This window comes from Drosophila eugracilis, unplaced genomic scaffold, assembly GCF_018153835.1.
Source record: "Drosophila eugracilis isolate 14026-0451.02 unplaced genomic scaffold, ASM1815383v1 contig_2167, whole genome shotgun sequence".
In the NCBI taxonomy this organism is placed as follows: Eukaryota; Metazoa; Arthropoda; class Insecta; order Diptera; family Drosophilidae; genus Drosophila; species Drosophila eugracilis.
In genome coordinates this window covers 3,648,785-3,675,145 of record NW_024573052.1, presented here as the reverse complement: position 1 = coordinate 3,675,145, position 26,361 = coordinate 3,648,785, and the positions used below count along the sequence as shown (strand labels likewise).

At 45.4% G+C, this 26,361-nt stretch overlaps 2 protein-coding genes across 7 annotated transcripts in view; one reads left to right on the top strand and one right to left on the bottom strand.

The window, feature by feature from the left end:
- The first annotated feature begins 6,017 nt into the window (after positions 1 to 6,017).
- The window catches only part of LOC108105471 (uncharacterized protein CG43867), a 96,004-nt gene continuing 75,660 nt past the window's right edge, over positions 6,018 to 26,361 (top strand). For all 6 annotated transcript variants that reach the window (XM_017212078.2, XM_017212079.2, XM_017212077.2 and 3 more), the window contains exons 1-3: positions 6,018 to 6,694; positions 19,522 to 20,363; positions 20,529 to 20,621. In XM_017212078.2, coding sequence (XP_017067567.1) covers positions 19,542 to 20,363; positions 20,529 to 20,621 — 915 coding nt within the window. In that variant the 5' untranslated portion in view covers positions 6,018 to 6,694; positions 19,522 to 19,541. The remainder of the gene's footprint in view (positions 6,695 to 19,521; positions 20,364 to 20,528; positions 20,622 to 26,361) is intronic.
- Positions 18,610 to 19,227, bottom strand: LOC108105474 (oleosin-B6). Its single transcript, XM_017212086.1, has one exon. The coding sequence runs from the start codon at positions 19,137 to 19,139 to the stop codon at positions 18,711 to 18,713; it is 429 nt and encodes a 142-aa protein (XP_017067575.1). The 5' UTR covers positions 19,140 to 19,227; the 3' UTR covers positions 18,610 to 18,710.

Sequence of the window (26,361 nt, the reverse complement as noted above, 5' to 3'; positions counted from 1 at the left end):
CCTCAGCCTCAGCCTCAGTTTCAGTCTCGGTTTAGGCCGCAGTCTCACGTAGCAAGCTGCATGTGGCTCGGGGCATTTGCATTGCGCCTAATTGTATGCCATAAAATATTAAATTACATGCCATGCATATGCACAACGTGAACGCTTTTCCCACTCCCTTAGCCGCACTGCCACAGCCACTGCCACTGCCCCTTTGCCAGGCTTTTCCCACCCCCTTGAGCCTTGACTTAAGCCTTCGCCTTCGCCTTCGCCTGCAGCGCAATTCCCTTTGTGGAGAGCCGGAGAAATAGGATTAGTTCTGGGTTTCGAATGGGGAGCAACGTCTATTTATCAGGGACTTAGCTTTGTAGTTGCAAGGGGATTACCCGGGCTCCTGCTTTCTGCTTCCTGGTTCCCAGTTCCCAGTTCCCGCTTGATCTCTTTCGGGAGTTTAATTGGAAATTATCCCAGTTGCCTGACTTTGAGAGAAGTTGCAGCTGGGTTTTCCGATTTAATTGGCATTCTCAATTTGCATACGTTATGAATGTTTGATTGAAAACTCATTTACGGCTATTAACATGCCAAATACCTGAAAATCAATTAATGTGCTCGAAAACAGCGGTGATAAATTTAGAAAAAAGCAAACTAGTTTAAGTGCATTAAATGTGAGGGAAATAAATAGTTTGATCTCTAGGGAGTGCCAGTCAGAGCTACCATTCGCGGGCTGAAAACCACATCTGGTTAAAAAACACTTCATTGGCCCCCTGACCACGCCCACTGGCCATTAGGCAGACGCAAAGTGACCACAGAATATCAACTAGGATGTCGGGTTTTAACACAATATCCACTTTAAATATGGAAACAAGTTTAGAGTTTAAGTAAAAAGCATTGCCGCGGAGGTACAGTCCCTCGCCGATAAGTTTATCGATAACAGGGCAATCCGTGACTTTTGCTTGCCCCTTTCGGTTGGTCTCCGTTCTGCGGGAATTCCCCCTGGGAAGCAGCTTAAACTGCCAAATTTATGGCCACCCATCCTCCTTGCTCTCTTTCGAGGAACTTGCTGCATTTTGTTGCAATTGCGATTTGGGCACACACTTACAACGGTAATTCGTGTTAACTTTTCGTGTAATGTGCAAATTTATGACCATCTCGCTGCAGACACCGAAAGCCAGAGGAGTGTGTGCCCACCTGAGGTGACAATCCTGGCCGAAATTGGTTAACTCTCGATACAAGCCAAGTAACTTGACTTAAAATATTACTTTTGAGTTGTTCTGGATTCCAAAAACGAATCGGAAAAGGATTCAAAATCTTACTTTAACCCATTAAAATCTTTCCAATACCGACTTTACGTCCAATGTGGCCTTAGTTTACCCATCTCTGGCTTTCGCCAGCTGGGAGATGGGGCAAAGGCTCCTCCTGTGCTGGGCGGACAATCATGTGTGCCAAGTGCCCTTGTCTGTTGGCCAAGAGGACAGATTTATGGCCGGAAGGCAAACGGCAAGCGGCTCGAGAGGTTAATAAAACTTAATAATTCCGGTCGAGTGTTAACTGCAGCTGACTTTAAGTTGGCCTCTAGTTTCGGGCCGATCTAGAAATCAAGGAGTCGTAAAGCAGGTGATCCAAAGGTCGTAAACTTCGAGGCGGACATGGTAGAGACGGGAGCCCCAAGGGCACATCTATCAAAAATTTATTTTTACTACACGAAAAAAATTAAATTATATAGTCAGTCGCTCAACTTGATGAATAAGTAGCCATAAAAGAGCAGGGAAAGCGGAAAGCGGAAATGGAAATGGAAATGAGGAGGGGACGCTGGGAGGCAGCTGGACGGCAGCTGGACGTCAGCATAAAATCAATCTAATTTCATTAAAGTCAGTCAACATAAAAACGGACATCGGTCTTCTTGGCTGCTCCTTGAAGACAATGGGGATGGGGGATGGGTGAGGGTTTGGGGAATTTCATTTTCCAGCTGATAAATAAGGAAAACTCACAGCAGCTGTGGGCGAATTTCAAGGAGGATGAGTTTGAAAACGCTTAGAACAGTTACTGGTTGAGGTTTCTAGTTAGTTGGGATGACTAAATATAATTTCATTGCCCAATTCGGGGGATTAAATGCCTTTAAGTTATGTTGGCTTTTTGTAAGGAGTAAAGCCGTAAAGGGTAAGGCGACCGGCGACCTGGTAATGGATTACCCATCACCGAAACTCGATCCATCAGCCTTAGTTCCCGGTGACTGGAGTACAGTTCGGCCCAAGAGCTTTTCTCCTTTTCTGAATGGGTTTTCCTTACTGGAAAAGGGAGTAAGTTCCTCATGAGCATAATGTAAATCCCGTGTTAGCGTCCCGCACATAACTCACAGCCCGAAACACGAGGCAATAAAACATTTTCCATTTTCCGTTTTCCAGCTAATGACACGCCCCCTTTACAAGCGCCCACTCACATGTGAAGGTGCGTGAAGGCGGGGGCGGAGAGAAGGCCGGCCGGGGTTCATAAATTCAATTCACTTCGACCAGCAGCTGCAGTTGATTTTCAGTGCCAGTTTTCTCCACTTTCCCAGTTTACCAGCTTCCCAGTTTCGAGTGATTTTCTTAATGTAGTTCAAAGGAAAGTGCGGCGCCAAAGGATTTTCCCGCTTTTCTTAAGTGCTGCGAGATCTAATAAATTTCCTTCCTACGGCTGCCAAGGAGTCAGGGTCGCCCATTTTCGGGGGCGTTACGGATTTTTGAATAATATTTCACCTGCAGGTGGGCTATGCATCATGTGTGTGTGTAATTGTCTGAAAAATTACCATGTCTACATGACACGCACCCACGCACGCGCCGCCATTAAATCACATTTTCCCAGGGCGCAGTGGGCGGGGCGAAGTGCTTGCAAAGTGGGTGGCGGTCCTTTCATCCTGCCACTGAGCACTTAAGCTAATAAAACTAGAACTTAGCTCCTTGAGGACCATTGAGATGCTAGGAAGTACTAATGAAATATCTTTGATTTGATTTCATTTATAATTTCCTTCAATCAAAATCTATGCTTTCCTACGGAAAGTCTCAATCATTTAGGCTTCAGAATGGAAACGAGTAGAGCAGCAAAGAAAATGCCCAAATAGTTGACACATTTTCGCAGGGGCAGGCAGAAAGTCGATGGAAATCGCGGCTTTTATTTAACGTTTGATTTAAACTCTGATTAATTCCAGCTGCCAGGGGAGCAGCAGCCCCCTTCCTCTCAACACCTGGGCACACTCGCTTTCGAGTTCCATTTGTAATGAGTGCTGGGCACACGTACGGCGCATTGGTTACACGGCAGGAGACACCGTTTCGGGATACGGATGTGAATGGGTATGGGCAGGTGGGCAGATGGGATGTGTTTGTGTGGGGGTGCCTTATAGGAGGTGGTGACATTTCCCATGTGTTGGGGCAATCTGTCATACGCTGGGTTAGGGTAGACACGGCGGGTATGAAGGCAAGCTGAAGAGGCAAATATTAAGCTAAGCTAATATTATAATATATAGTAGTTAGTCTGGGAATATTCAACCATCTTAAGCTTTATAATTTATAATTTTATAATTTCGAAATTGATGAACAGCACCTTAGCGTATCACTGACTTCGTTTTGGCCACGACATCCTGGCTTCCCCCTGTTGTTTTCGCATGATTATCACTTTGCACGTCCCGTATGCTTTATAGTTGCGTTGCCCATCTGGCCCATCTGCTCCTGTTTATACGCTTTGCGTGATCACATTTATTCCTGCTCCTGCTCCTGCTTCTGCTCCTGGCCTGGTCCTTGGCATGTGGAGTGCCCCTAGATTCCGCTGAGTTGGCCCATAATGCTGACGACGACGACGGTGGCAAGGTCGTAACTCTCGTGGATTTAATGGTCGCCAGGAAGTGGCTAATGCCAAAATCTAATTGCCGAAATCAGTGTACAACCTGAACCTATCCCGTGTCCTTTTGCGCCGTTCCATCTCCTGCCGCTCCTTTTATTATCCCAAAAAGCTGGCAAGACATGCCAAGGCCATGCGCAAGTTAAAAGCAGCTAAAATAGACACCTGGGACAGGGTACTGAGGAAAGGAGTGCTCCAGGAGCTCTACCAGGTGCAGCAGCACTCTCACATTCTGGCATTCTGGCATCCCGGCTAAGTAAGTGCAGCTCAGCCCCAGTTCTTTGGCCAGGATCCCAGCTCCCTCGTTCAGCTGCTTTGGGGGCCAATCCAGTGCCACAGAATTTATTGACTTTGTCGCTGTCGTGTCCTGAGTCCTCAGTCCTCAGCATTTTCTTCGCCTTTTCTGCTTCGTCTTTATAGTGGGGGATAAAAGTGCAACCTAGTACTGTCTCAAGCAGTCAGGCTGTACACTGCAAGAAACAGCTCTAAGTTCAGGCTTTAGATTGAAATGTTAATCAAAAAGTATAGTTTTTATATTCCTTGAAGGATTTGCGAAAGTATCTCTCTTATCCACTCTTTAATTTATAAACTAGATAGCAAACTTCAGTGCCAAGCTGAAGCTTTTGGAGGAAATTAAAACTTAAGTCCAGGCCATGAATTAGGTTCCCGGGAAAACACCCAATCACAGCTGATCATGATGAAGATGATGATGGGAAAAGTCCATCTCGAGCGGGTTGCCTGTGACGTCCTGATGCCATATTTTGTCCTAGCCTGTTTTTCCCACTTTAACGGCCCAGGAGGTTGGCTTGTTGTTTATGAGCACGTGTAATCACTCTTGCCATGGTCCACTTGATGGCCATTAACTGCAACTGCATTTTGTGCATCCCATCCCAGGGACGCCAAGAGTCAGAAGTGGCTCGTTTCTGTGGAGCTTCAGTTTAGTGCGGTATGCTGTCTAAGATACCCCTTAATTAATTTCACTTATATTAACTTGTTCCTAAGATCAATCAGAGCAGAATCCTAGGGTATCGAGACTGCTGATCGGTTTTCCCTGTACGTATTGCTCCTTTGTGTGTTGGTAAACGGCTTAAAAGCCGAGTTTAGGGGCAGTGTTGGCTAGTTAAGTTTGCAATCAGTGTTGCCACGTGGCAATCTATTCAACATTTTAGTGTCGTGTTGCTAGCTTTTCGATTTCCGCATGATGCCTGCCACCTGCAACCATTTCCCATTTCCCGTTTCCGCTGCTGAGAGTCCTTTAACTGGTCTCCTCGGCTTAGCTCGATGACTCCTTGATTGCAGCAGCACTTGCACCTGCTGTCGGACACACAGACTGGAAAATGGGCGGGAAAGTGGGGAAAGCGAGTAAAGGTGAGTGGACAGGACCAACTGGACACCAAACTCTCGGCCAGAAGGGCACAAACACGAATACACATGTGCCGGCCTGGCCAGGCGCATTCCTGTGAATTTTTGTGAATTGAAATTTTTGAAATTTCCCGTCACAGTCTGCACTCTGTAGACGGCCAGACACATTGGAATCCCGTTAATTGCTCCGGGCGGAAGTGTTTTAGGGGAGTGGTCTGAGTTGAGGGTGCCACGCCCACCCTATTCCCTGAAAAGCCTACCAGCCTCACTCTCGTATCATGCTGTTTTTCCAACAACGAGAAAATTGATTCGATGCGATCCTGGCATTTGCTATTTCTGTATCATTTTTAAACAGAAAACTAGTTCATGATGTGGAATTTGATAGTAATTTGGATTATCCCCAAATTTCCCATCGAATATTATGCACATTAGCATGCATTAGACTAGACTGCTTCTGTTATATGTTATCTTGGGTATTAATGGATTAGTACGTAATATACAGAATCTGTCTGATAATAGTAAATATATTTTAAAACTTAAATTTTGTAAAATATCCCCAATAGGGGATTTAAATTGCAACGGTTAAACGTTGGCAGTAACAGACAACTGTTGAGTTAGCAGCTGGTAGTCCTAGCTCTCTCTTTCTGTTAAGCCTCGCAGTGGTTCGTAGGTTTCACTCCAGTTCTTGCGCACTGTTAACAGCCGCACAAAATCACTCATGTTAACGCAGCAGAGCTACTCGTCGAGAGAGATGTTTGCGCGTTGTTTGCTCACTTTAACATTTTTGTAACAGTGTTTTTTTTCCATCGCCGCCGACAAGTTCGTTTTTATTCCGCGTTTCTTAGTTTTTTTTTTTCTGAAATTCGCGCTAATTAAACTAATAATTGTTGTTGTTGCATTGTGTGTGTGTTTTTTAGATGTTGTAGCGTGGAAAAGAGCAAAGCCAAAGGCAGGCCTATCCCAACAACAACAACAAGTGCGCGAACGAGCTAATGCAGAAACAACAATAAAATTGTGGAAACAGCTGTTGAAGTTTCTTTTTCGCTTTTTGCCTTTTGTTTTTTTGGCCAAAAATGCAAAATTAATACAATGCGGCAGGCGATAAAATAGGCAAAAGCGAAAACTAACAAAACAAAAGCCAAAAGGCATCTACCGTTAGGCAGCGCAAGAACTTAAAGCGAGCCAGCGAACGACAAAAACAAAAGCAACAACTAAGGAACGGCAAGAAAAGAAGCGAAGCAAAAAGAGGAAGAAGAAGAGTTTGCGCAGTCACGTGTGCAGTCGACGTCGACAGCGGCCGAGGCAGAGTCAGAGTCAGAAGCAGAGGCAGAGGCAGAGGCAGTGGCAGCGGCAGAGGAACATTCCCATGCGGAAAATTCACATTCGCGAAAAAAATTGAAAAGCGAGACGACGATGATGATGAAGCTGTTAAAGAAGGAGAGAAAACCAGCAACAACGGCCAGCAGCTGTTAGAGAGGGACAGGTGAGCGTAACTGTTTGTTTTTGTTTGTTTGGTGTCCCACCAGATCCTTGATCGCAGCCTCCACCCGTCCCTCTCGCACACACAGTGCATTCAATAAGTATGTCAACAGTGGCAAGCAAATAGAGATAAAAAATCACTTGATTTGTCGTCGCCTCATTTGGCAAAACATTGCGAAAAACCAGAGGAAAACAAAAAAGAAAGGGAAAAGCGAACGTGCATTAGCGAGAATACAAATTAAGCCCATGAAAAAGTAGTACAGCAGGGGGGAAATTAAAAGGATTTTGGATCCCAAAAGATTACCATCTGGAAAACAGATCTGAACATCTTAAACTTTTTCTAAACCTAACTTAAACTAGTTTTAAAATCGATATTATGCGAAATGCAGCTACTTAGTTATTCTCTTAAGTTCGATTAGTGGGGAAAATGTCTTATGGGCTCGGTGCTTAACAAGTGCTATTACTTTGACCGCAACTGTGTGGGTGATGTTGCAGGGGGGTTGACATAGTGGGCGGTGTGGGTGGCGCAATATACCAAACAATTCCATTGATTTTTCTTGTGGGAATAGTTGGGAAAGCGACACTGTAGACATAGGAAACAACGGTCTGTTTTGCAAGACGGAACAATCCGCACCCTTGGCACCGTTCCCGCCCCTATCGCGCTCCTCTACCACCCACCACCCACCACCTCGCTGTCCTTCTTGTTTTATTTGTTGTCGCTTTCCTTTTGCGTCTGTCTGCTGTCGTTGAACTTTTTGCAACAATCTTCGACTTCTAGTTGCCTCCCTCGCCACCCCTGCTACCCCAAGACTTGTGTAAGTAGCAAATTTTTTACCTTTTGCTTTTCCCCCACGGAATTTATGTTAATTTGGTGCTACATTCCCGGCCTCCAGAACCATCGTTGGGTTAGGACTCCAGACTGAGTAATATGTTCGTTTGGAATACCTCGCGAAGCTCCCGAAATTCCAGATCAATTTGATTCGCATTTCTGTTAGAGTTGATCTGATGATTCAATGATTACTACTTGGGCTAGGTTAAACGATTTCTCAACCGGATTTTCAATTCAATGATCAAGTTTAGTAATTGGTGTCTATAGATAGTTTATATAGTAATTAACTCTGACTAACCCCATTGTAAATTTCATTTTGGATCTCAATCCCAGCATTCTATATAAACTACAAAGTATAGCTTTTAATAATACCCTGCACGAGTGTCCTTGCCTCTATTTGGACATTCGCTCGTTTTCCTTTTTCCATTCGAAAGCCTGAACTCCTTGGCTTGCATTTTCCTTGTCCCCAGTGACAAGTAAACTTCGCCATTCAAAGTGCATTTACCGTTGGCGCCTCTATGGGGTTTTTCCGTCATTCAGCCCCCTTCCCCTGCACTGCTCCATTGGTCCTGCCAACACGTGGATACGTGACCGTGTCGGTTTTCCTGCCGTTTTCACCTACAATGTCCCAACATTAGCCCACTTCCTCCCCATTGTGTGCTGCTGTTTTTGTCACCAAGTTTTCATTTCGGTTTTGTTCAAGTCGCTCGCTTTGTTCCCGGCTCCCTGGAACGGCACTTCAACACTTTCTTCTGCTCCTGCATTTTCCCGTTCCTCGGTCCCAGTTCGAAGCTTTCGCCAGGAAAAGGCCAAATTCAAAATTGGAAATTTGCAACGAATAATTGGTTTTGTTTTCCATTGTTCTTCGCCTGCTGGCTGTTGTGAAAAGAAGTGTGCGAATCTTGGCATTTTTCTCACGATATGGGTCAAATTTTGCACTCTCAGAGGAGCGGACAAATTCGACAGAAAACAGCATGTACTTGCATGGAAAACTCGGGCTCGAGCCGAATGAAGTGCATTTTAAGCGGAGCCCCTGCTGAATGCCAACCTCAAATGGCAATTCCATGAACTGAGCTGAGCTCACACGCAACAGAAACATAACTTTGACTCAAACAAAAAAATGGAAAACTAACCATTGACACTAGTTAACCAAACTGTGAATACGCTTGAAAGTATCAACAACCACTGAGATCGAAAGATAAGGTTGGGATTACTTTAGTTAACCAAATATGTTCCTTTATACGGACTGAAAGTATAACAATGCCTATATAGAGGACTACAATATGTTTCGAAACTTTCAAACAAGCTTGGAACTGCTAGAATGTTTCTAATATATGATTAGAAGAAGGGTATCAGGAATTTTCCTTAGAATTTGAATAGTTCGGCGGGGAAAGCAGCTCGAGACGATTTTATTTTTGTTGTGTGGTGGCATTCTCCTCGTTCTCCTACTCTTTGCCTGCCAGACGTGGCCGGAAACGTAGGAAACTTTAATAAAAACATGTCAAGAGCACTTTTTCACCCACCGCAAAGCACAACCACTGCACCTCCCAAATAGAGCCACCATGTCTCGACCATCAGATTCCCCTTACTCTGTTGACAAATTTGAAAATCAGTTCGGGTAGCGGAAATGTGGCAGATACAGAAGTTAGAATCTGTTACATGCTCTCTAGCAAGTTGAGCATACCCTCTCAGTCAACGAGTAACGGGTAGCAGAAGAAAAACAACCTAAACCAAACCACCTACGACCGCAGTTGGCAGTCGTTCAGTGGTTGTTTTTAGACTTGACCAAGTTTATTGCCTGCCATATGCAATTGCCGTAGATTATTTTGGGGCTCTGCCGGGGACATCACCCTCTTTCTGCGCCACTGTGTGCACAGATTTGCCACGCCCGCTGCAGTCCGCCCCCACAAAAGTAGCTAGCCAGCGAAACCGAGACCGTCTCTGTTCTTTTTTTGCTCTGCACAGAAAGAAACCGAAATAGTGTTTGGTTTTCCAAAATATTCGGAAATTTATCAAGCAACTTCAAGGTATTTAGCAATAAACTAAAGGGTGGGTTTAGTTTTTAAATAAGTCAGCTGACTTTAAACATTCTTACAGATCTTACAGACTGAGATTTCTCGCTGTGTGCCTGGAAATGGGACTGCGACTGGCTTTCAAGCTCGCCAGGCAAACGGGGCGGCTACGTGATGTTGCCTCACTTGGCCAATTTTGGTCAACAGTCCCTCTGTCCCTCCATATATCCATATATAGCCATGTATACGTACACGGTACATCCCGCCTGGTGCCTCAGGTGCTCCGCGGCACGAAACTCTTGAGTTTGGAGCAATTTGCAGGGAGCTTCGGGGAGTCCTCAGTGGGGATATATCGCAGATATCGTTGGGGAGCAGGGCTGAGCATTCTTATCCTAGTTGGATTTCAGTGAGCTGCGGTGGTTTTGGGATATGAAAACTATGAAAACCATAAACCGTCTGGTGAAGGGATATTCCTGGAGCTGGAGCCCAGATTATAACAATTTAGTCTCGTATCATTTATCATTTCCCGTTTCCCGGAAAGTATTACTATTTAAAAATGTAATCTCCTTAACTCACCAGGTTGTTGAGTAACCGGCCTCTGCCCCTCGAAATCAGTCATTCATTGGCGTGGCCCTTACTCGAAGTGGTTCGCTAACTGCCCCAATGAGTCCTTAGAGCGTCTAACTGCGATTGACACACGTGCCGCGCCGCCCCTACGAGAGCTCCTGGAAAAACACCCGCTAGGCTCTCGCTGCGGGCGAGGCGAAGCCAGTTTTCCAAAAACTGCTGTACATTTAATTAATTATTTATACATGAAAAGGTAAACGTGCCAGCTGCTTCTCTGGGATATATACACACACGGATACAGCTACGGTTAGGAATACGACTAAGGATACGATACAGATACAGATACGTTTACGTTTACGTTTACATTTACGTTTACGGGGAAAGCAGGAGACCCGTAGCCGTGGCAAACATTTTACGATACATCGTCGCTGTCGACGTCGACATCGTTTTTTGCATAATTGATTAAATGACTGGCCATATAACACGGCAGGTGGGGAATAGACGGGGGCGGATACCGGAAGACGGTAGTGTAAATGAGAATTTACGGCGGAAGGAAGTTGAGCAGCTGCTCGAGATGCGAGTAGCAAGATGGTCAGGAAAAACGGGAACGGAAACGAAAACGAAAACGAAACGGAGAGAGCACTTTATCGGATGCTGCACGCTAGTTATGGTGTTGGTGAATGTTGTGATTATTGGCCAAATGAAATATGCAGGCAATCGTTCTGCCAATTGGCCTCATCATCGGCGTATAAGTTTCCCTGTGTTTTTCCTTTTCCTTTCCTTATTTTTGTATATTCTGTGGCCCTGACTTTGATAGAAGTGCGGAGAAGGAAAACACTTACTTAGAGGCGTGTTTCATGAGCTCATCACTTATGTAATGAGCCCAAATCGACAAAGGTCAGTTTAATACTTAACTAACATGGCTGTTGTTAATAATTTCCCAACCCAGCGAGTTCATTGCCCCACCTATGCTGGCTTTTGTCTTATTTGCCTGGGCCATTTTTCCTGAGAAGCACTCTGTTTGTTTGTTTTCGTTGATGTTCTCGATTTGGCGCATTTGAACTTTGAACCTTTTGGCAGAGACAAAGTCACCCTCTTGCCTTTTCCCTGCCGTTTCCACCTAGCTATGCTGGCTATGCAAACACGCCAAACACCCCACTGGCACACTCCACTCGTTTCCCCCATTTTCCGGCCGCATGCTAATGGCTCATGTGCTGGCATATGTGTGCCTTGTGTGTATCAAGTGTATATCCTTTCGGCGTAGCGAGTGCATTTTCTTGTCAACGCTGACATTTTCTGCACTTCGGCCTTGTTTTTCCAGCCCCCGCCTCCGTCCTCCCCCCTTCTTCTCTTGTCATTTCTCGTTTAATGAGCATTTCCCTTTTGTATTCCGTGATGATAAAAGCCGGGAATTATGATTGCTCCACATTCGTGGGTTGTCACTCGGATTTTCTCGCCAACTCCTGACAATGCACAACAAGAATTAAAGCCATCATTGTGTTAAATATAAAAAGAAATATTTAAAGCAATTTTTAAGTTACCATTTTTTAGGTATTTTATTTTTTAAGAAGTAATGCAAGTTTGAAAGAGAAATGTAAGTCAAAAATTTGATAATTTCCATTTAGATTGTTAACATCTTTTAATGGAGAGATGAATCTTTGGCTACTTTTACATTTTTGGTTATTGGAAAATACGAAAATTTATTGCGGTGCCTCGTCACTTAAATATCCCGTGCTGAAGTAGGCGGAAAAGCGGAGTGGATAGTGGGTGGCCCTATAAAGGGTAGCTGGCAAGGAACTCTCCAGCGAAGTTGCTCGTCACATAAGTCCTCGCTTGTCCTTGTTTCGAAATGCTTTTTTATGGCTCAAGTGCTTCTCAGAGATAACCCTGGAAAGTGTGTAGGTATATATTTCGAAATCGATTTGATTTAATATCTATATATCTACTATATTCTGAGACTTGTTAAATCGAATTCTGTGATCAATAAGTTGGGCAAGGTCAGGGTCGTTGCCATCGCCACAGTTCGACCATCTTCATTGACTTTTCCGGCAATTAAGATGGCCTGTACCCCACACACCCCAACTTGTATCATGTCTGCCCACATTTTCCCCATTTTCTTTTTAGGGCCCAGGCGCCAAGCGCGAAGTGATTCGCATTCTTGTTTAATCGATGGCGTCAATTGCACCACACTGAGTAGCTTGCTTTTTTATGGCAGCCGTGGGTGGGGCAGCCCTGTCGCACCCCCTCATGCTAGAAACAATTGCATGCTATTTTTAAATAAACAAAAAGGAGCGACAAAACCAAAAGAGGAGCGCATATAAATACTGAAAGAAATTCGTAAACATTTGCTATTGATTGGGCTGAAAGATTTTTTATGTTGCCAGGCAAAGGCGCTGGCACCACCCAATCTTTTCTGCTCGCCAGCTGACATCATGAGTCGGAAAAGCTACAGTAGGACTTCGATAGGTTGAACAGTGCTGGGCGCCATAAGTATTAGGCTGTTTTTAGGTATAAATGTACTTTGAACTAAGTTAATTATTCGACTAAATTGAAACTTAAAACTAAAAATTAATTTTAAGCCTCTGTAAAAAAGTAAGAAGAAACGGTGCAGAGGGCCCCCTGTAAGTCCCTTAGTTTGAGTGGAATAGTGGAGCTCTGTTAGCCGTTAACAGCGGGCTCTCTCCGCCATGTAACCGAGCGCAGAGAGAGAGAGAGGCTTACATTAACATTTTTTCTTGTAAAATGAGAACTTTGCACTGCCGTTTGGGCTCTGCAGCAGCTGTTGATTTTTTGCAGTACGTTGACTCTTTCCACAGTTTGTTTTTTCCCCTTTTTGCTATTATTGCTGTTTCTCTTGTTTGCTTGTTGTTGTGTTCGGTTGTTCCTGTTGTTGTTGTTGTTCGGAGTTCGCCGTTGTCACAGTTGTTTTTTAATGTTCTCTTTATTGGCATTTATTGTATGGATTTTCATGTTCTTACCCTTCCCTCCTGGCTTCCTCTATCTTGTTTTCCTTTTCAATGCTAAAAAACAAATAAGAAGGCGGGGAAAAGGGAAAATTCGAGTCAAAGTCTCTCTCTGATTTTGCATATCTCGTTGCTTATTTGTAGTTATTCCCCATAAACAACACTCATTGTTTATGTCTGTCGCTGCTGCATTTTAATTAAGATAACTTCACTTCATGACACATCATTGTACCTCCCCCTCCCTCCTGCGGTTGTCACTCAATATAAATAACTTGCAGGGGGTGGGTGGGGAATGATGTAGAGAGCGGCCAACGATTAGCTAAATCAATTCCAATTGGTCGTGATTGGAGGCTGCAATGGGTTTTGTGGAGTTCTGATTGAGTCAGGTTTGTGGGCAACAGATAGTTCTGTATTTTCCCTATACTTTAAGCAGTTTTTCATCATTTCTGTAAGCCACAAAGTTCATTTTCCCGCTCTAATTCCCGCTTTAATCCGAAGTGCGGCGTCGCCGAATTCTTCAGTTTCAACGGTAATTGGCTTTAATTAAATGCAAGTCGTAAAGTCAACTGTGTGTAGCTCCCCGCTCCCTCTCCCTCCCCTGTGGAAAACCTTGCAAATTTAATTAAAACGAATGCGAATCATAAATATTGTAATACCACCTCCCCCCGACTCACACACACACACACACACTCGTAATTAAGCACTCGGATCGGTGGAAAAACGCTCTCAGGGACTTTGGACAACCCAGGTAAACGGGAAACTAAACTAAGTCCAAACCCAACCGAACTCAGGTGAATGTAGGTCAGTGTGGCGTGGAAGGGAGCCAACACCAAGCACCTGAGTCGCATTCAGATCTTAATCCCACACTCTTTCGATGGGAATTACGATTTCGGGATGAGCAAAAGTATCAGAAATTAAAGATTTGATTCCTTTCTTCCAAACTGATCTTATATATATGACTACTGAAGAGTATAAAACCATTCGATCAGCTTAAGTCTGTCCATTTTCATTTATACTTTTTGGCCATGCAATTGCAGTCGACACGACACCCGCTCCATGAAATGTGTCTAGATTTTCAGGTTGTTCCTAACCATTTGGAGCAGAAAAGGCACAGAAAAACTGGTCCAGGCGAAGGTCGAAGTTGTTCTGCTTCTGCTTCTGCTTGTGCTTCTGCTTGCTGCTTCTGATTGAGATTGTGATTGTGATTGTGTGATTGTGATTGTGGGGTCTCTAAAATGGCCAACGGTCATGCCTCTTAATTAGCTGCTTATTTTTTGACACTTTTTGTTAGCTGGTTCTTGCTGTTGGTTCTGCTGTTGCGGTCTCATTAGAAGCAACATGTTGTTGTTGCTTGTTGGAAGTTTTCAAAGCGGGTGGCAAACCGGTTTGTTTTTCTTCTTTCCCCCCTCGCTTTTTGTTGTTGTTTTCTTCTATTTTTATTCGGGTTTTTTATAGTTGGTGGGATTGTTTTTGTCTGTCTCGAATGGCCAGTATCTGGTTAAGAGTTTGTCCAACAGTTAACGGTTTGTTTGGGCCAACTTCCACTTTAGGAGCAGAGTTATAGTTTGGTTTGGCTTTCAGTTCAGCCAAAATGTTGCAAGTGTCTCCCTGATTTGGGTAAGCTAATTGGGATTAAAGAGCAAAGTGCTGAAGAGATCTGGATGTTAGTTTCTTTCTAATATTATCTATTGCTATCATTCAGCCAAAGTTATAATAACTATATATCTACGAGAAGAGTCCGCATATCGAGCTCCGATACGGTCCTGCAAAGACATCCATTTGGTGTACAAACAAATGCTCCTTAATGGTTGAAGGGATAAGAGAAGGCAATATATCTGGTAGATCTAGACCCCTAGTCGTTAGTCGCCAGTGGGTGCTTTGTTGTAAGTCTCTTTGCTTGTCACGTAGGTCATGGAGGGGCAGCCCCGACCCCCTGGGCCCCCTTCTAAGTGCTTACCAACTAGCATAAACAACAACTGCAGAATGACAACCGTTTTACAAGGAGAAACCGCAGACAACGACCAACTGAGAGAGGAGTTAGGGGAGCCCGAACAGAGCGAAGGGACGGAAAAGACAGACAGACGCACCCAAGAGCTAAGGCCCTCGACTCACACTTGCCCCGTAATGTGGACTGGGCTTACAGTTGCATGGTGTGTCTGGGCTTTATGGCCCCCCCTAGGACTCCCTTTCAGAGTTACTGTGGCAGAGACCAATTAAAATGCGCGACATCACATGTGCGCGAGCATTTATTATAAATTTTTCGTTGGAATTGAGTGAAAAATAGTTGAATGAAAGAGCGAAAAGAAAGCGATGAAAAACATGCGGGAGTGGCTATAAAAAGGGAAATAAGCAATAAGAAGAGGAGGTAGGTGGTAGGCAGGAGGGAAGGTGTGGAAGTGGGTAATGCGCGGGTTTATGGGTTCTGAAAACATTAATAAATGTAAGTTATTTACATATTTCCAAAGGGATTGAGTCTCTGCTGTGAAGTACAGTCCCATGCACGTTCAGTGTGACCATGTTTCGTAGTGTGACCAAGTGCCACAAGCATTCGAGCCTCGATAGCAGTTTCCAGTAAGTTCCTCTTAGGAAGTAAAGTGCTAGTACTAACAAAGAGAGTATGGCATCGTTACTATGTCCTCCGACTGGCGTGTTACAATGATGTTAATACGACGCTTAGTAGTTGTCCCCCGCCACTCCCTCTGCCCCCTTGCACTGACAATGTTTTTCAAATTGACGACCCATTTTCACAGGGCCGCGGGCAAGCAACAAGGGGTGTCAAATTATTGGCGTGCCAACGATGCTGGAGCGTTTATTAAATTTTTCATGTGGCACAGCGAAGGCGGTGCTGGAAAAGGGGTCCACTGCGAGAATGGACTGTAGAGCAGGAGGTGAGTGTGCGTGTGTTGCCCTGCTTGGTGTTGGTGTGTGCGTGGGCCCATTTGAAATTTGATGTTGCATTCACTTTACAAGCTTGCAGTCTGCTGGAAAATGCTCCTTGAAACTTAGTTAATAGATCAGCATTTAGGGTTCATATTGACAGGAACTTAAGGATGATCTCCTAGATAATACCAGCCAGAATGTCTTTAAAGATGCTCCCTGGCAGTGCTGATGATACATAAATACATTGTCCAATATTTGCCAGAGCTCCGAGTGGCTAAAACTGAAACTGAAACTGGAAATGTAAGACGGCAGAGGAACCGGAAATGCAGAAGTGGAAAACCCAAGAAAGGGAGCTTAACTGTCGTCTGGGGTTTTCAGAAATTTGTTTTGCTTTGTGTCCGCCTCCGCTCCCCATCTCCGCCCCACCCCCCTTTTGCCACTCTGCACTTCATTGGAGCCGTGAACAAGTTTTGCCAACTATTTGAGTGAGTTTTCCATTCCATGTCGCCTTTCTTATATTCGGTTTCCTCCATATTCCTCCATTAGGGAGCTTTTCAAAGAGCAAAGACAAGACAATGCAGTTGGATTTGCCAAGGCCCCGCTCTCTTCTTTCTCCTCCCTCCTCCATACGCCCAGGGAACGCCCCAGCACTACTGCACTTAGCCAAGTTAAGTTAACCCGAAGCTGAGGCGGCGGAGTGTCGGTATCCGGCAGTTGTTTAACTGTATCTGAGTTGCAGGATCCGCATCCCTTCTGCCTCTTTCTCTCCCTTTTCCATTCCCATTTCCGTTTCCTGTTCATGTGTTGGCCAAGTTCGTACTAAGCCGAGTGGTAAACAAGCATAGATATGCACTACCAACTAACCAACTTGCAACTTGCCGCATGCCGCATGCCGCATGCATATGCAACACGAGCCCTGCTAAGCCGCTTACGCTTATGACTCTCGGGCCTGCCAATATGACCGAACTTGGGTTTCCTGGCTAATACCTGTTAATGAGTTCGTTAAACCCGCCGAACGGCAGGCTTTGTTCTGAGTTTATGAGGTACAGTCACGCACACGCACAGGCACAGGCACACCCACAGTGGGGCCAAACTCGGGTGAAGATCCTCACTATGATCATTTTTGAGACAGAAATGCATAATTTAAATAGTTTTTAGGATAAGGAAAGACTAGTCGATAGTAGTTATAGTTTAATTTCCCCTTTAAAGTTGTAAGAAAGCCAGTGAAATGCATCCGAATGAAATTTCTGGTGCGCTGTTGTCGAACTTCACAGGCTAATCAAGTGGTTTGTGGACATTTCCGGTTCCCTTTAAGCGGAAAGTTCCGGAAGCGCCTCGAGCAGGGTTGCCAGTTTTCACACAAGCCCGGGCAAATTAGAAACAATTTGCTGCAAAGTGCACTTAAAATCGAGAGCAGCCAGGAGGAGGAGCCCTTGAAGTGGCCCAAAGTGGAGCCCAGGACACATTTTGTCAAATCAAAAACTGAATTTGAATTTCAATCAACTCGAATTAAATCAAAATTTGCAAAATGAAGTGAGTGCACACTGCACACTGCACACAGCACAGAGACTCCTCTCCAGCCGGGGGAGGGGACACAAAATTGGAATATAATTCTTATGAATGTGTCTGGTTGGGGTCTGGGGCTGGGGTCTGGGGTCTGGGGTCTGGGGTCTGGGGTCCCTTCGACCGCAGCCGGAGCCACAGCCACAGCCTCAGCGCCAGAGAAGTGGCCAAGGAGCTGCAGCAATGGAAATGTACTTCGGACCGGAGAGTTTGCAGCTAAAGCTAAAGGCTTTTAGCCACAAAAATTCATAGCAAGGAAAATTCGCAGAATGCTGTGGGGTAAGACAAGCTGGGAGAGCTGGGAAAGCTGGGAAAAGCATCAGCTAGTAGTAGTAGTTCACAGACCACAAAATATGAAAGAGTTCCCGACATTCCGGCTGCAGCTCCAGAATGTCAAGTCGGCTGTCTATAATTTAGTGGCATATTCAATTTCCCAACTGCCCTTTTCCAATGACTTTTGGACACCATTTGGACGCCCGCTTCTGGCTGGCTTCTACCTGGGCGTTGATTAGGCATTGCGCACACGTAGTGGCAATTGATGCCCCAGATTCGCGCACCTGTTGTTGCCCAGTTCTCCAAATTCATGGTGTCTGGTGTCCCCTGTCCTCTGTCCCTTGCCCCTTGTCCCTTGTCCACGTTCCAGTCTTCCGTCTGGCGGTGTCACTCGCTCTCGTTCTGCTCCATCGCTTTTTCCTCACTTTTCCGACTGCTCTCGCATTGATTTCCTCGTTTGGGCACGTAGATAAAGGTGTAAATGTTGACTGGGATCTGGTAATGCACAAACCGATTGCCAGATTGCCAGATTGCCGGATTGATGGATTGGCCGGCATTGTTTGTGCAACGTTCGGAACGGTCAGAAATATTCGCCCATCCATCTTTGTTGAGCGCAAAACTAAAAGGTTTTCAATTTGAGACATTCAATAGGAGTTGTTCTCAGGGCAGGGTATGACTAGGAAGTATAGTAGCCTTAGATACCCTTAGCTTTACGATATAGAAAGTATATCAATATACCTGTCAAGTCTGGAAAAGGAAAGTAGGCGAACCTTCAGCTTCTGGAAACATAAATGCCAACTTGCATGCTCGCTCTTGAAGAAGAAACATTAACTGTCGGTCAGATTGGTTTTTATTTACAGGTTAAAGCGGAGTTAGGGCACTTCAATTTTGACCAAAAGGAATGTCAGCGAGGAGTAGGAGGAGAATGCATCACTAGTTCCAGCTGAAGAACCGCTGGAAGATGCTACGCCTGTTTTCGGGGGGCGCAGCTGCCGACGAAGCCGTTCCCGAGGTGGCCAGAGCTTCGCTGGCGGCGGCCTCAGTAGGACTGTTGCTGGTTGGGGTGACCGCCGGCGGCGGCTGCGTGGAAGCGCGTCGATCGGAGGCGGGTCGGGAGAGGGGGGCGGCAGGAATCGAGGCAGCGACGGCGGCCGCCAAGGCCAAAGTGTCCTCCGAGGGGGGCGTTTCGGCCAGCGGAGTGGCAGTGGGCGGATCCAGCGCAGTGGCGGCCACAGGTGCAGGCGCCAACTGCTGTGCTTGCGGCGAAGAGTCCGTTTGCTGTTGCTGTTGCTGATGAGGCTGCCGGCTCTGGTGACCCTTGCCCTTGGACTTGTTGCCACCGCTCGACTTGGGATTCGCCATCGCCTTCAGAAATAAATTTTGACTCAATATCGAAAAATGTCGAAAAAAAGGGTTTATTTCCAGAGGTTTGTGTGAGACCTTGTTGGTGTCTCTGGCTCGACTGAAGTTGTGGGCCAAGCCCAGGCAACGACCTTTGACACTCCGACGCCACGATGACTAGATCCGAGGAAAAGTCCAAAACAGTTTAGTGGGTTTCTTGGGTCGTAGTAGGCTGGCTCTGAAGTTTATGCCTTTGCCGAAAGGGGAGGCTTAGCATTCCAGTTAGATATCAGAGGAGTATACTCGTATATCCTTTAGATCAGCATTAACCTTTAAGCTATGGCAAGATTCAACCTTAAGTGCAACCTGGAATGGACGAAGACTAATTTTTACTATTTTGCAGCATTTTCCGCCACTGCGCCAATGTCTGAGGAGGAACCTTTGGGTCGCCTGTCGCAGATCTTCGATACGCTAACCAATCTCCAGCAGCAGCAGCACCTGCGATCCCAGGAGCAACTGCATCCGCATTCGCAGCAGTCGCCGGCGGAGCAGCGCAGGCGATCCGCCTCCTCGTCGCCATCGCCTTCGGCCAGTGTTTCGGCCTCGACATCTGGGCGGGCCACGCCTTCCTTGGGCGTGGCCAGCCCACTAAACACACTGCAGTACTACAGCCACGCGCACAACTACTTGCTGCGGCCGCACGATGGCGCCAGCAGTGGCTACCTGCACACCTTCCCGTCACACCTGTACCACCATCAGCAGCAGCACCACCACCAAGTCCACCACCTGCAGCAGCACAGCCAGCCGCCCTCGCTGCCCACCCAGTTGGGCGGGGCTCGCGGCTACCTGTCGGGCTCGCAGTCGCTGCAAGGATCACCGCTTTTGGCCAAGAGGGCCACCTCGTTCAGTGGCCAAATATCGGTGGCTCAGGGTCGTTTCGCTTCCGGAGGAACGGGAACTGCGTTGGCATCGGGATCCCTTGGCGTCACTGCATCCACACCGAATAGTCCCAGGCTGCTGCCCCGTCGAGTTCCACGCCCACCACCCATTCCGGCCAAGCCGAATCAGGTGAAGGCCTCCGCAGAGCAGACTCCGTCGAGGGAGCAAACTACCGCTGTCCAGTCCAGTGTGAACCCCGTGCTGGCGGCTCTAGATGCACCGGATGCTCCATGGCCACACTTCTCGACGCTCACCGAGCACTTGGACGTGCATCAGGTCAACAACTACGGCCAGGCACTGCCGGAGGTGAGTCGGAATAGGGGTAAAGGGGTTAAGAAGAAGGAGGATCTGAAAGGATCCATCGAATGTCGGTAAAGTACATGGCTTCCAACTGATATACCAGCTAGTTAGTTGAGCACAGCCCCTGCTAAACCCCCGCTAAGCCCTCGCTTAACCCTTCTTTACCTGCAGATCAATTGGCAGGAGAGATGTCTGGAGCTGCAACTGGAGCTGCATCGGTCGAAGAACCAGGCGGGGCGTATACGTGATATGCTGCGTGAAAAGGTGAGTGTGAATGAGCACACCCCCGAAAGTGGGTCGCTGGGGGATGGCTGATGATTAGCCCAAATGAGTTAATAAGTAAAAAGCAACACACACACACACACACACACACACAGAGGCGCACATACCCATGCACAGGCATTAATTACCGAGGGGGGTGACACTCTCACATCTTGAGCTTAATTATGATTTATGAGAGCCACGGTTAAAACATTTTTACTACGTCCCACGCAATTATCATTCGCACAACGGAGATACACACACCCACGCACACCCATCGAGTGGCCAGGACACTTTCCACCCATTTTCCCAGAGAGATAGTTCAGCTGCCTTGCCAGTTGCCCGTTGCCCGTTGACGCCGCATGTGGATGCGGAAAACGAGAGGGAAAACCATCTCGTGGTCCTTGCTCATTATTAGGCTAATTAAGTCATTAGGCATTTGGCCAAGAGGCAGCCGTCTCAGGCAAGAACTATATGAAATGGGTATTAGTCAAATGAGGGCCCAGCCTCCCCCTGGAAATGCTGTTTTGCCACCCTGACTTTGATCCATGAATAATGCATGAATGAGGTTAAGGTTTCCAAGATCAAACATTAAATCGATAACTTCATACAGATGCCTATAGTTTGGCAACTAAATCAATCGATAGACTCGCTTCGTCGCTCCATTAGGAAGCCAAAAAGTGAACTAGAACTTGGTTATTACCAAAATAATTTAGCCTGGCTTTTTCAATATTTAATTGCCAATTTGCGAGCATTCGTTGCGGCAGTGAAAAGTAAACAAAAACCCAAAAAATATGGCAAACAAAAATAGAACAAAAAACGCACATCTCGATGGCTAAAAGTATGCGATGAATATTTCAGTTCTGTTTTATGCATTTTCCATTTCGCATTTTCCATTTCCCATTTCGCATTTCCCATTCCACATTTTCCTTTTCCCATCTCGCATTTCGCCTTTGTCGTCGTATGGGTTAACTTTTGAACTTTTTGCCAGCTGCAATTCAAGTGCATCATAAATTTTAAATTAGTTGCTCTAAACTTGCAATGGTCTGGACACAACTTACTAGCTCCTCTCCCTCCTCCCCCCTCCTTGTTGTTGTTGTTGTTGTTTTTCTTGTTTTTCTGATTTCCTTGATTTCCGCCCATCAAAAATGCCAAAGCAAGCGCCTTTAAATATGAAAAATTATTTATATATTACGCTCTTTCGGTTCGTTTCGTTTCGTCAGGGAAAACGCAGCTGTACTCGTCTTTGGGGGAGCCGGGCTCTGAAAAGTCTTTACAAACTTCCGGAAAATGTCATAAGGCGACCAAATAACTTTTCCCACTTAAATCGGATTTGTATTTTGGGGAAATGTTGCTGAAATCAGATATGTGAGCGATGAATTTTCATCTTTTTAGTGGGCCTTCTAACAGTTACCAACTTAAAATATAAACAAAATTATAAGTTCCCCAACCAAATACTTACTGCAGCTGATAGAACTCTTTGTTGGCTTTGCAAAGTCATAAAATGCAAATTTCCCAGTCAGGCAAAAATGTAGCTTTAGTTTCTGGGCTTCGGACTATAGATAGTGGGGCCCTCCTGATGGCTGGCCCAATGTAAAAGTTGAAAGTCGTCACCTTGTGAGGGAAACCGGAAAAGAAAAGCCAGGAACAAGGACAAGCGCAATCAGAAAAGACGTTAAGCTCGAACCGCAAAATTTGGGCTGGACAGGGGATTCGGGAGGGGGAAAGGTCTTTCGGCTTTGGCAACAATGTGCAGGACGTTGAAATTATGGCCAAGCATATTGCAACATTCTTGTTGGACAATAAAATTCAAGTTTATTACCAAAGCCATCCGAGAACAACAAGCGTCAGAACGGCAGAAGGCAGGAGTGAGGAGGCAGAAGGCAGCTAGCAGAAGTAAACAAATGCATTTGAGTGAAAGGCCAACAAGGGTCTGGGCCAAGCGGCACGGCACTGTTGCCAAATTTCAGCTTAACAAATATTGGCAAATAAATTTCGCACAGAGGGAGTCGAAGTTGAAGTCTTGCCAACTTTTAGCCCGGCTTAAATGATGTAATTCGGGCCAAGTGTCATTTTCATCGGAAATGTTACCTAAAAAGGGGACTAAATTTAGTTAATTTAACTTATTAGATCAACAAATGTCCAATTAAAATCTGGATGGATAAAGCCTAGAGAATCGCTGGAAAAGTACAGTCTCTGGAAAATCGTAGTCTACTTTTCCGCTTAAAGTGGCTAGAGTCCACTTCCGCCTTGATGCCATTTGCTGCTCACTTGGCTTTGCCATTTTTGTTTGCCAATTTCCGGTGAGCCCCGGCAAAGGGGTCTGGCTCTTCTGCTGGGAAAACGGCCATAAATCTGCGTGACCCGCTGGCCATGATTGCACGCACATTGGACAGTGCACATTGGGCATTGGATGGCCGTCAAATGCCAAAAGTGGCCACATTAGAGTGCCGCCATCTGCCATAAGCTGCCACTTTTTCACCATGGCCACCACAGCCCCCCAACAGCTATCTCTTTCCGCGTGTTTGCGAAGCGCGTTAACGCGTTGAAAGCGGCGCTTAGAGGCAAATGACCGGCCGCCTTGTCATCCATTTCAATTTCGGTTGCGAAGCACCAAATCCCAAAAAACGACAGCCATAAATGGCCAGATCGATGTGGGTAATACCCTGGGTTCAGGAATTATGATAAGTTATGGTACCAAAACTTATTAGAAAATCATCGAAAAGCAGATTAAACTTAAAGATCTTTATAGGGGGAATACTGTTAGTGATCGAAAGTTCCTGATAGATAGAAAAGTTCGTGGCAAACTGCAAGGAAAAGTCAGGGAACCCGCTTTCATACAGCTCTCTCGCAAATGTGAAACGCTGACAAAAGTTGGTTCCCATTGTCGATTTATATGGAGCGCAGCTGGCTCCTCTCCGCCTACACACGAGTATGCGGCAGCTGTCAGAATGGCGGCGCTTTATGGGAACAATGCAGCATCCGGCAGATACCTCAGTCGCAGTTTCAGCTGCATCGGACTCTGTGTTCCTGCACCGAAAGATACTTTCCAGACTCTCGAAACGGGAAAATATTATAAATTTTGTTCTAAGTTCTCGAGGCAGTAATGGTCTTGGCTTGCCACATATCAGTTTTGAACATTTTTGGGTGATATCAATGTGGAGAAGTGTGGAAATTGTTTCACTGTGTATGAGTTTGCTAGGGAGGAGAGGAGGAGGACAGTGGATTGTCGCTCTTTTCATGCCATTTTCATAGGCTTTTCAGTTGGTTTGTTGCCGGGAAATTGAAAATGTTAAACACTGCGTGGGGATGCTACAGTAGAGAATGCCATTGACTTCGATAATTAATACATGCGAGGTGCTTAGTGAGTTTTCTGGTATCTGTTTATCCTTTTGAGAGTTAGTTGCGGTCCTCAAATCCCCTCCAATCGGTTACTTTAAGGGAAGAGATGGAACTTGCTTTCGGAATTTAGTGAATTCTTTTAATTAGAGAACTTTTTGAGTCGCTGACAAGGGGACAGCAGCCTCTGGTTTATCCTTCCATCACCCCGACAAAGGGTTGCTGGATGGCTTCGTGTTTAATTAAAATTTTTGACAACTTCGTGCCTCGGCATAAATTGGGCATCGATGCGATGCGAAGCGATAGAGGAATGCCCCAAGGCTGGGTCCGAAACTTGGCCAAACTATTTGAGCAATTAGAAGCCAACTCCCCCTTTCGGCCATGTCAATAATTAGTGAACGAAAAATGCGTTGCGTCTGGAAGAGATGGCTGTAATTTGAATGGCCTGGCAGCTTTTCCCCAGTTTTCCACAGACCGAAGTTAGCCAGCCAGCCAGCCACACGCATGTGCATAGGGCCTACTCGATTTTCTCCTTTTTTTGGGATTCTTTTTTTTTTGGGGGGGGGAAACCAAACAAGAACCAAGTGAAAGCCGAAGACTATGGCCTGCAAAATTAATGGGCATCAGTCGCATAATAAATGAAGCGTTCCTCTCCAGAACGTCAGTTGTGTCCTGGCCACGCCCACTACTTGAATGGGGCGTACTCGCCACAAAGGGCCAGGAAGAACGAGCGCGTTCTAAAAAGTTTTTCTGTTCAAGACGAGCGGAGCTGCTCCTCCTGCCCCAGCCCCTGGCCCGCGCGACAAACTCATTTTGTTTATGCAGCACACATGTCGGCCACGCTCGTTTATTCATTTGAATTATTCCCAAAAGCGCATTTAATTTTAATTATGCGTGACAATGCCGCCATGATTACAGACGGCAAGGACTATAGTTGGGGTCCTTTCCCGCCGCCACCGTCGCCGCCGCCGCTTTCCACGTTGATGTGCTTAAATATGCTGAAAACAGGCTGCCACATGAAGAGGCTTCCGTCTTGCTGATGCCCCGTTTGATGTAATCTCTTTGGGTTTTAGTTTTTTCGTAGTTATTCTTAGGACTTCTGGCAAAGGTATCCCTTTTTTCTCTATCTGTATTTCTCACAAAAATTTGTAAAATGACAAAAATGTGCCAAGCAGCAACAACAACTGAATCGACAAGCGAAAAGTAAAACAAAGAGCGGAATCAATGAAAAGGGAACAGAGAAGGGAGCTGAGGACAGGCAGGCAGGCAGGATATATAAATAAATAGGCAGGATATCTATATATATATGTAAATATTTCCCAAGGACAAAGGACTGAATGAAGGATGAAACCTACTTTCCTTGAAAATGCATTGCAAATGAGAGAAGGAGCACGAGAGTGCCGCAGATATTATTTAGTTTTCTATCAATATGTTAGACCGACCATCTCTTATCAACAAGCAGTAAGAATATTTGTTTTCTCTTAGGGATTTTCTAAGAAATCTTAATCTCTACTCGTCTGCGTGGCTGCTGTACTTCTGGCCTTATCCCTTTTAGAAGCATAGGAAACAGCAGCTAAATTGAGGCTTTAGCCATGTACTCCATAAAGCCTTTTTATCTCGTAACGTATAACTCCGCCTTCCACGCACACACTAACAATCACGGGACAAATGCAATGGTCCACTCCGAGTAATGCCAAAAAATTGTTTTAAGCGGATTGAAAGCCAGTCGAGAGAAAGGGGGAAGGTTCTTCTTCCAAAAGAATACAAAGGAAAGCACAATAGGAAAGGACACAGTTCGGGAGAAATGTGGCAACTATTTTCGCCCAAAAACATCCGATTTTTGTCCATAACTAAGCCGAAAGTGCTCCGAATGTGGAAAGGAATACCTCATTGAGTTCGTAATTTGATTTCCATCAAAACTGCATCCCCACCTTAAAAAGTACAAATTTTGACAATTTTCGGAAATTTTGATGATGACCATGACCCCTTCCAAAAATGTGAAGTTCGGTTAATGCCAATTTTCACCCCAATACGACTTTTTTGTGGCCATAACTAAATCAATAATGATCCGAATATGGAATGTAATACCTCTTTGAATTTGTCTTTTAATTCCTAATAAATCTTCTTTCGCACTTTAAAATGTAAAATTTTTGTCATTTTTTGAAAAAATGATAGTGAATGTAATCCAAAGTATCGATTTCCCTTATTTCCCCACCAAAATGTCAATGTTTTGCTCATAACAAAGCCATTATTAATCAGGATGTGGCATGTAATATCTTGTTGAGCTTGTAATTTGATTTCCATTAAAACTGCTTAACTGCATTAAAACTTTTGTTTAGTTCTGAGCCTTGTTTTGACTGAGTTGTTGGTATAATACCGATGAAAAATATTTTCTACTTTCTGT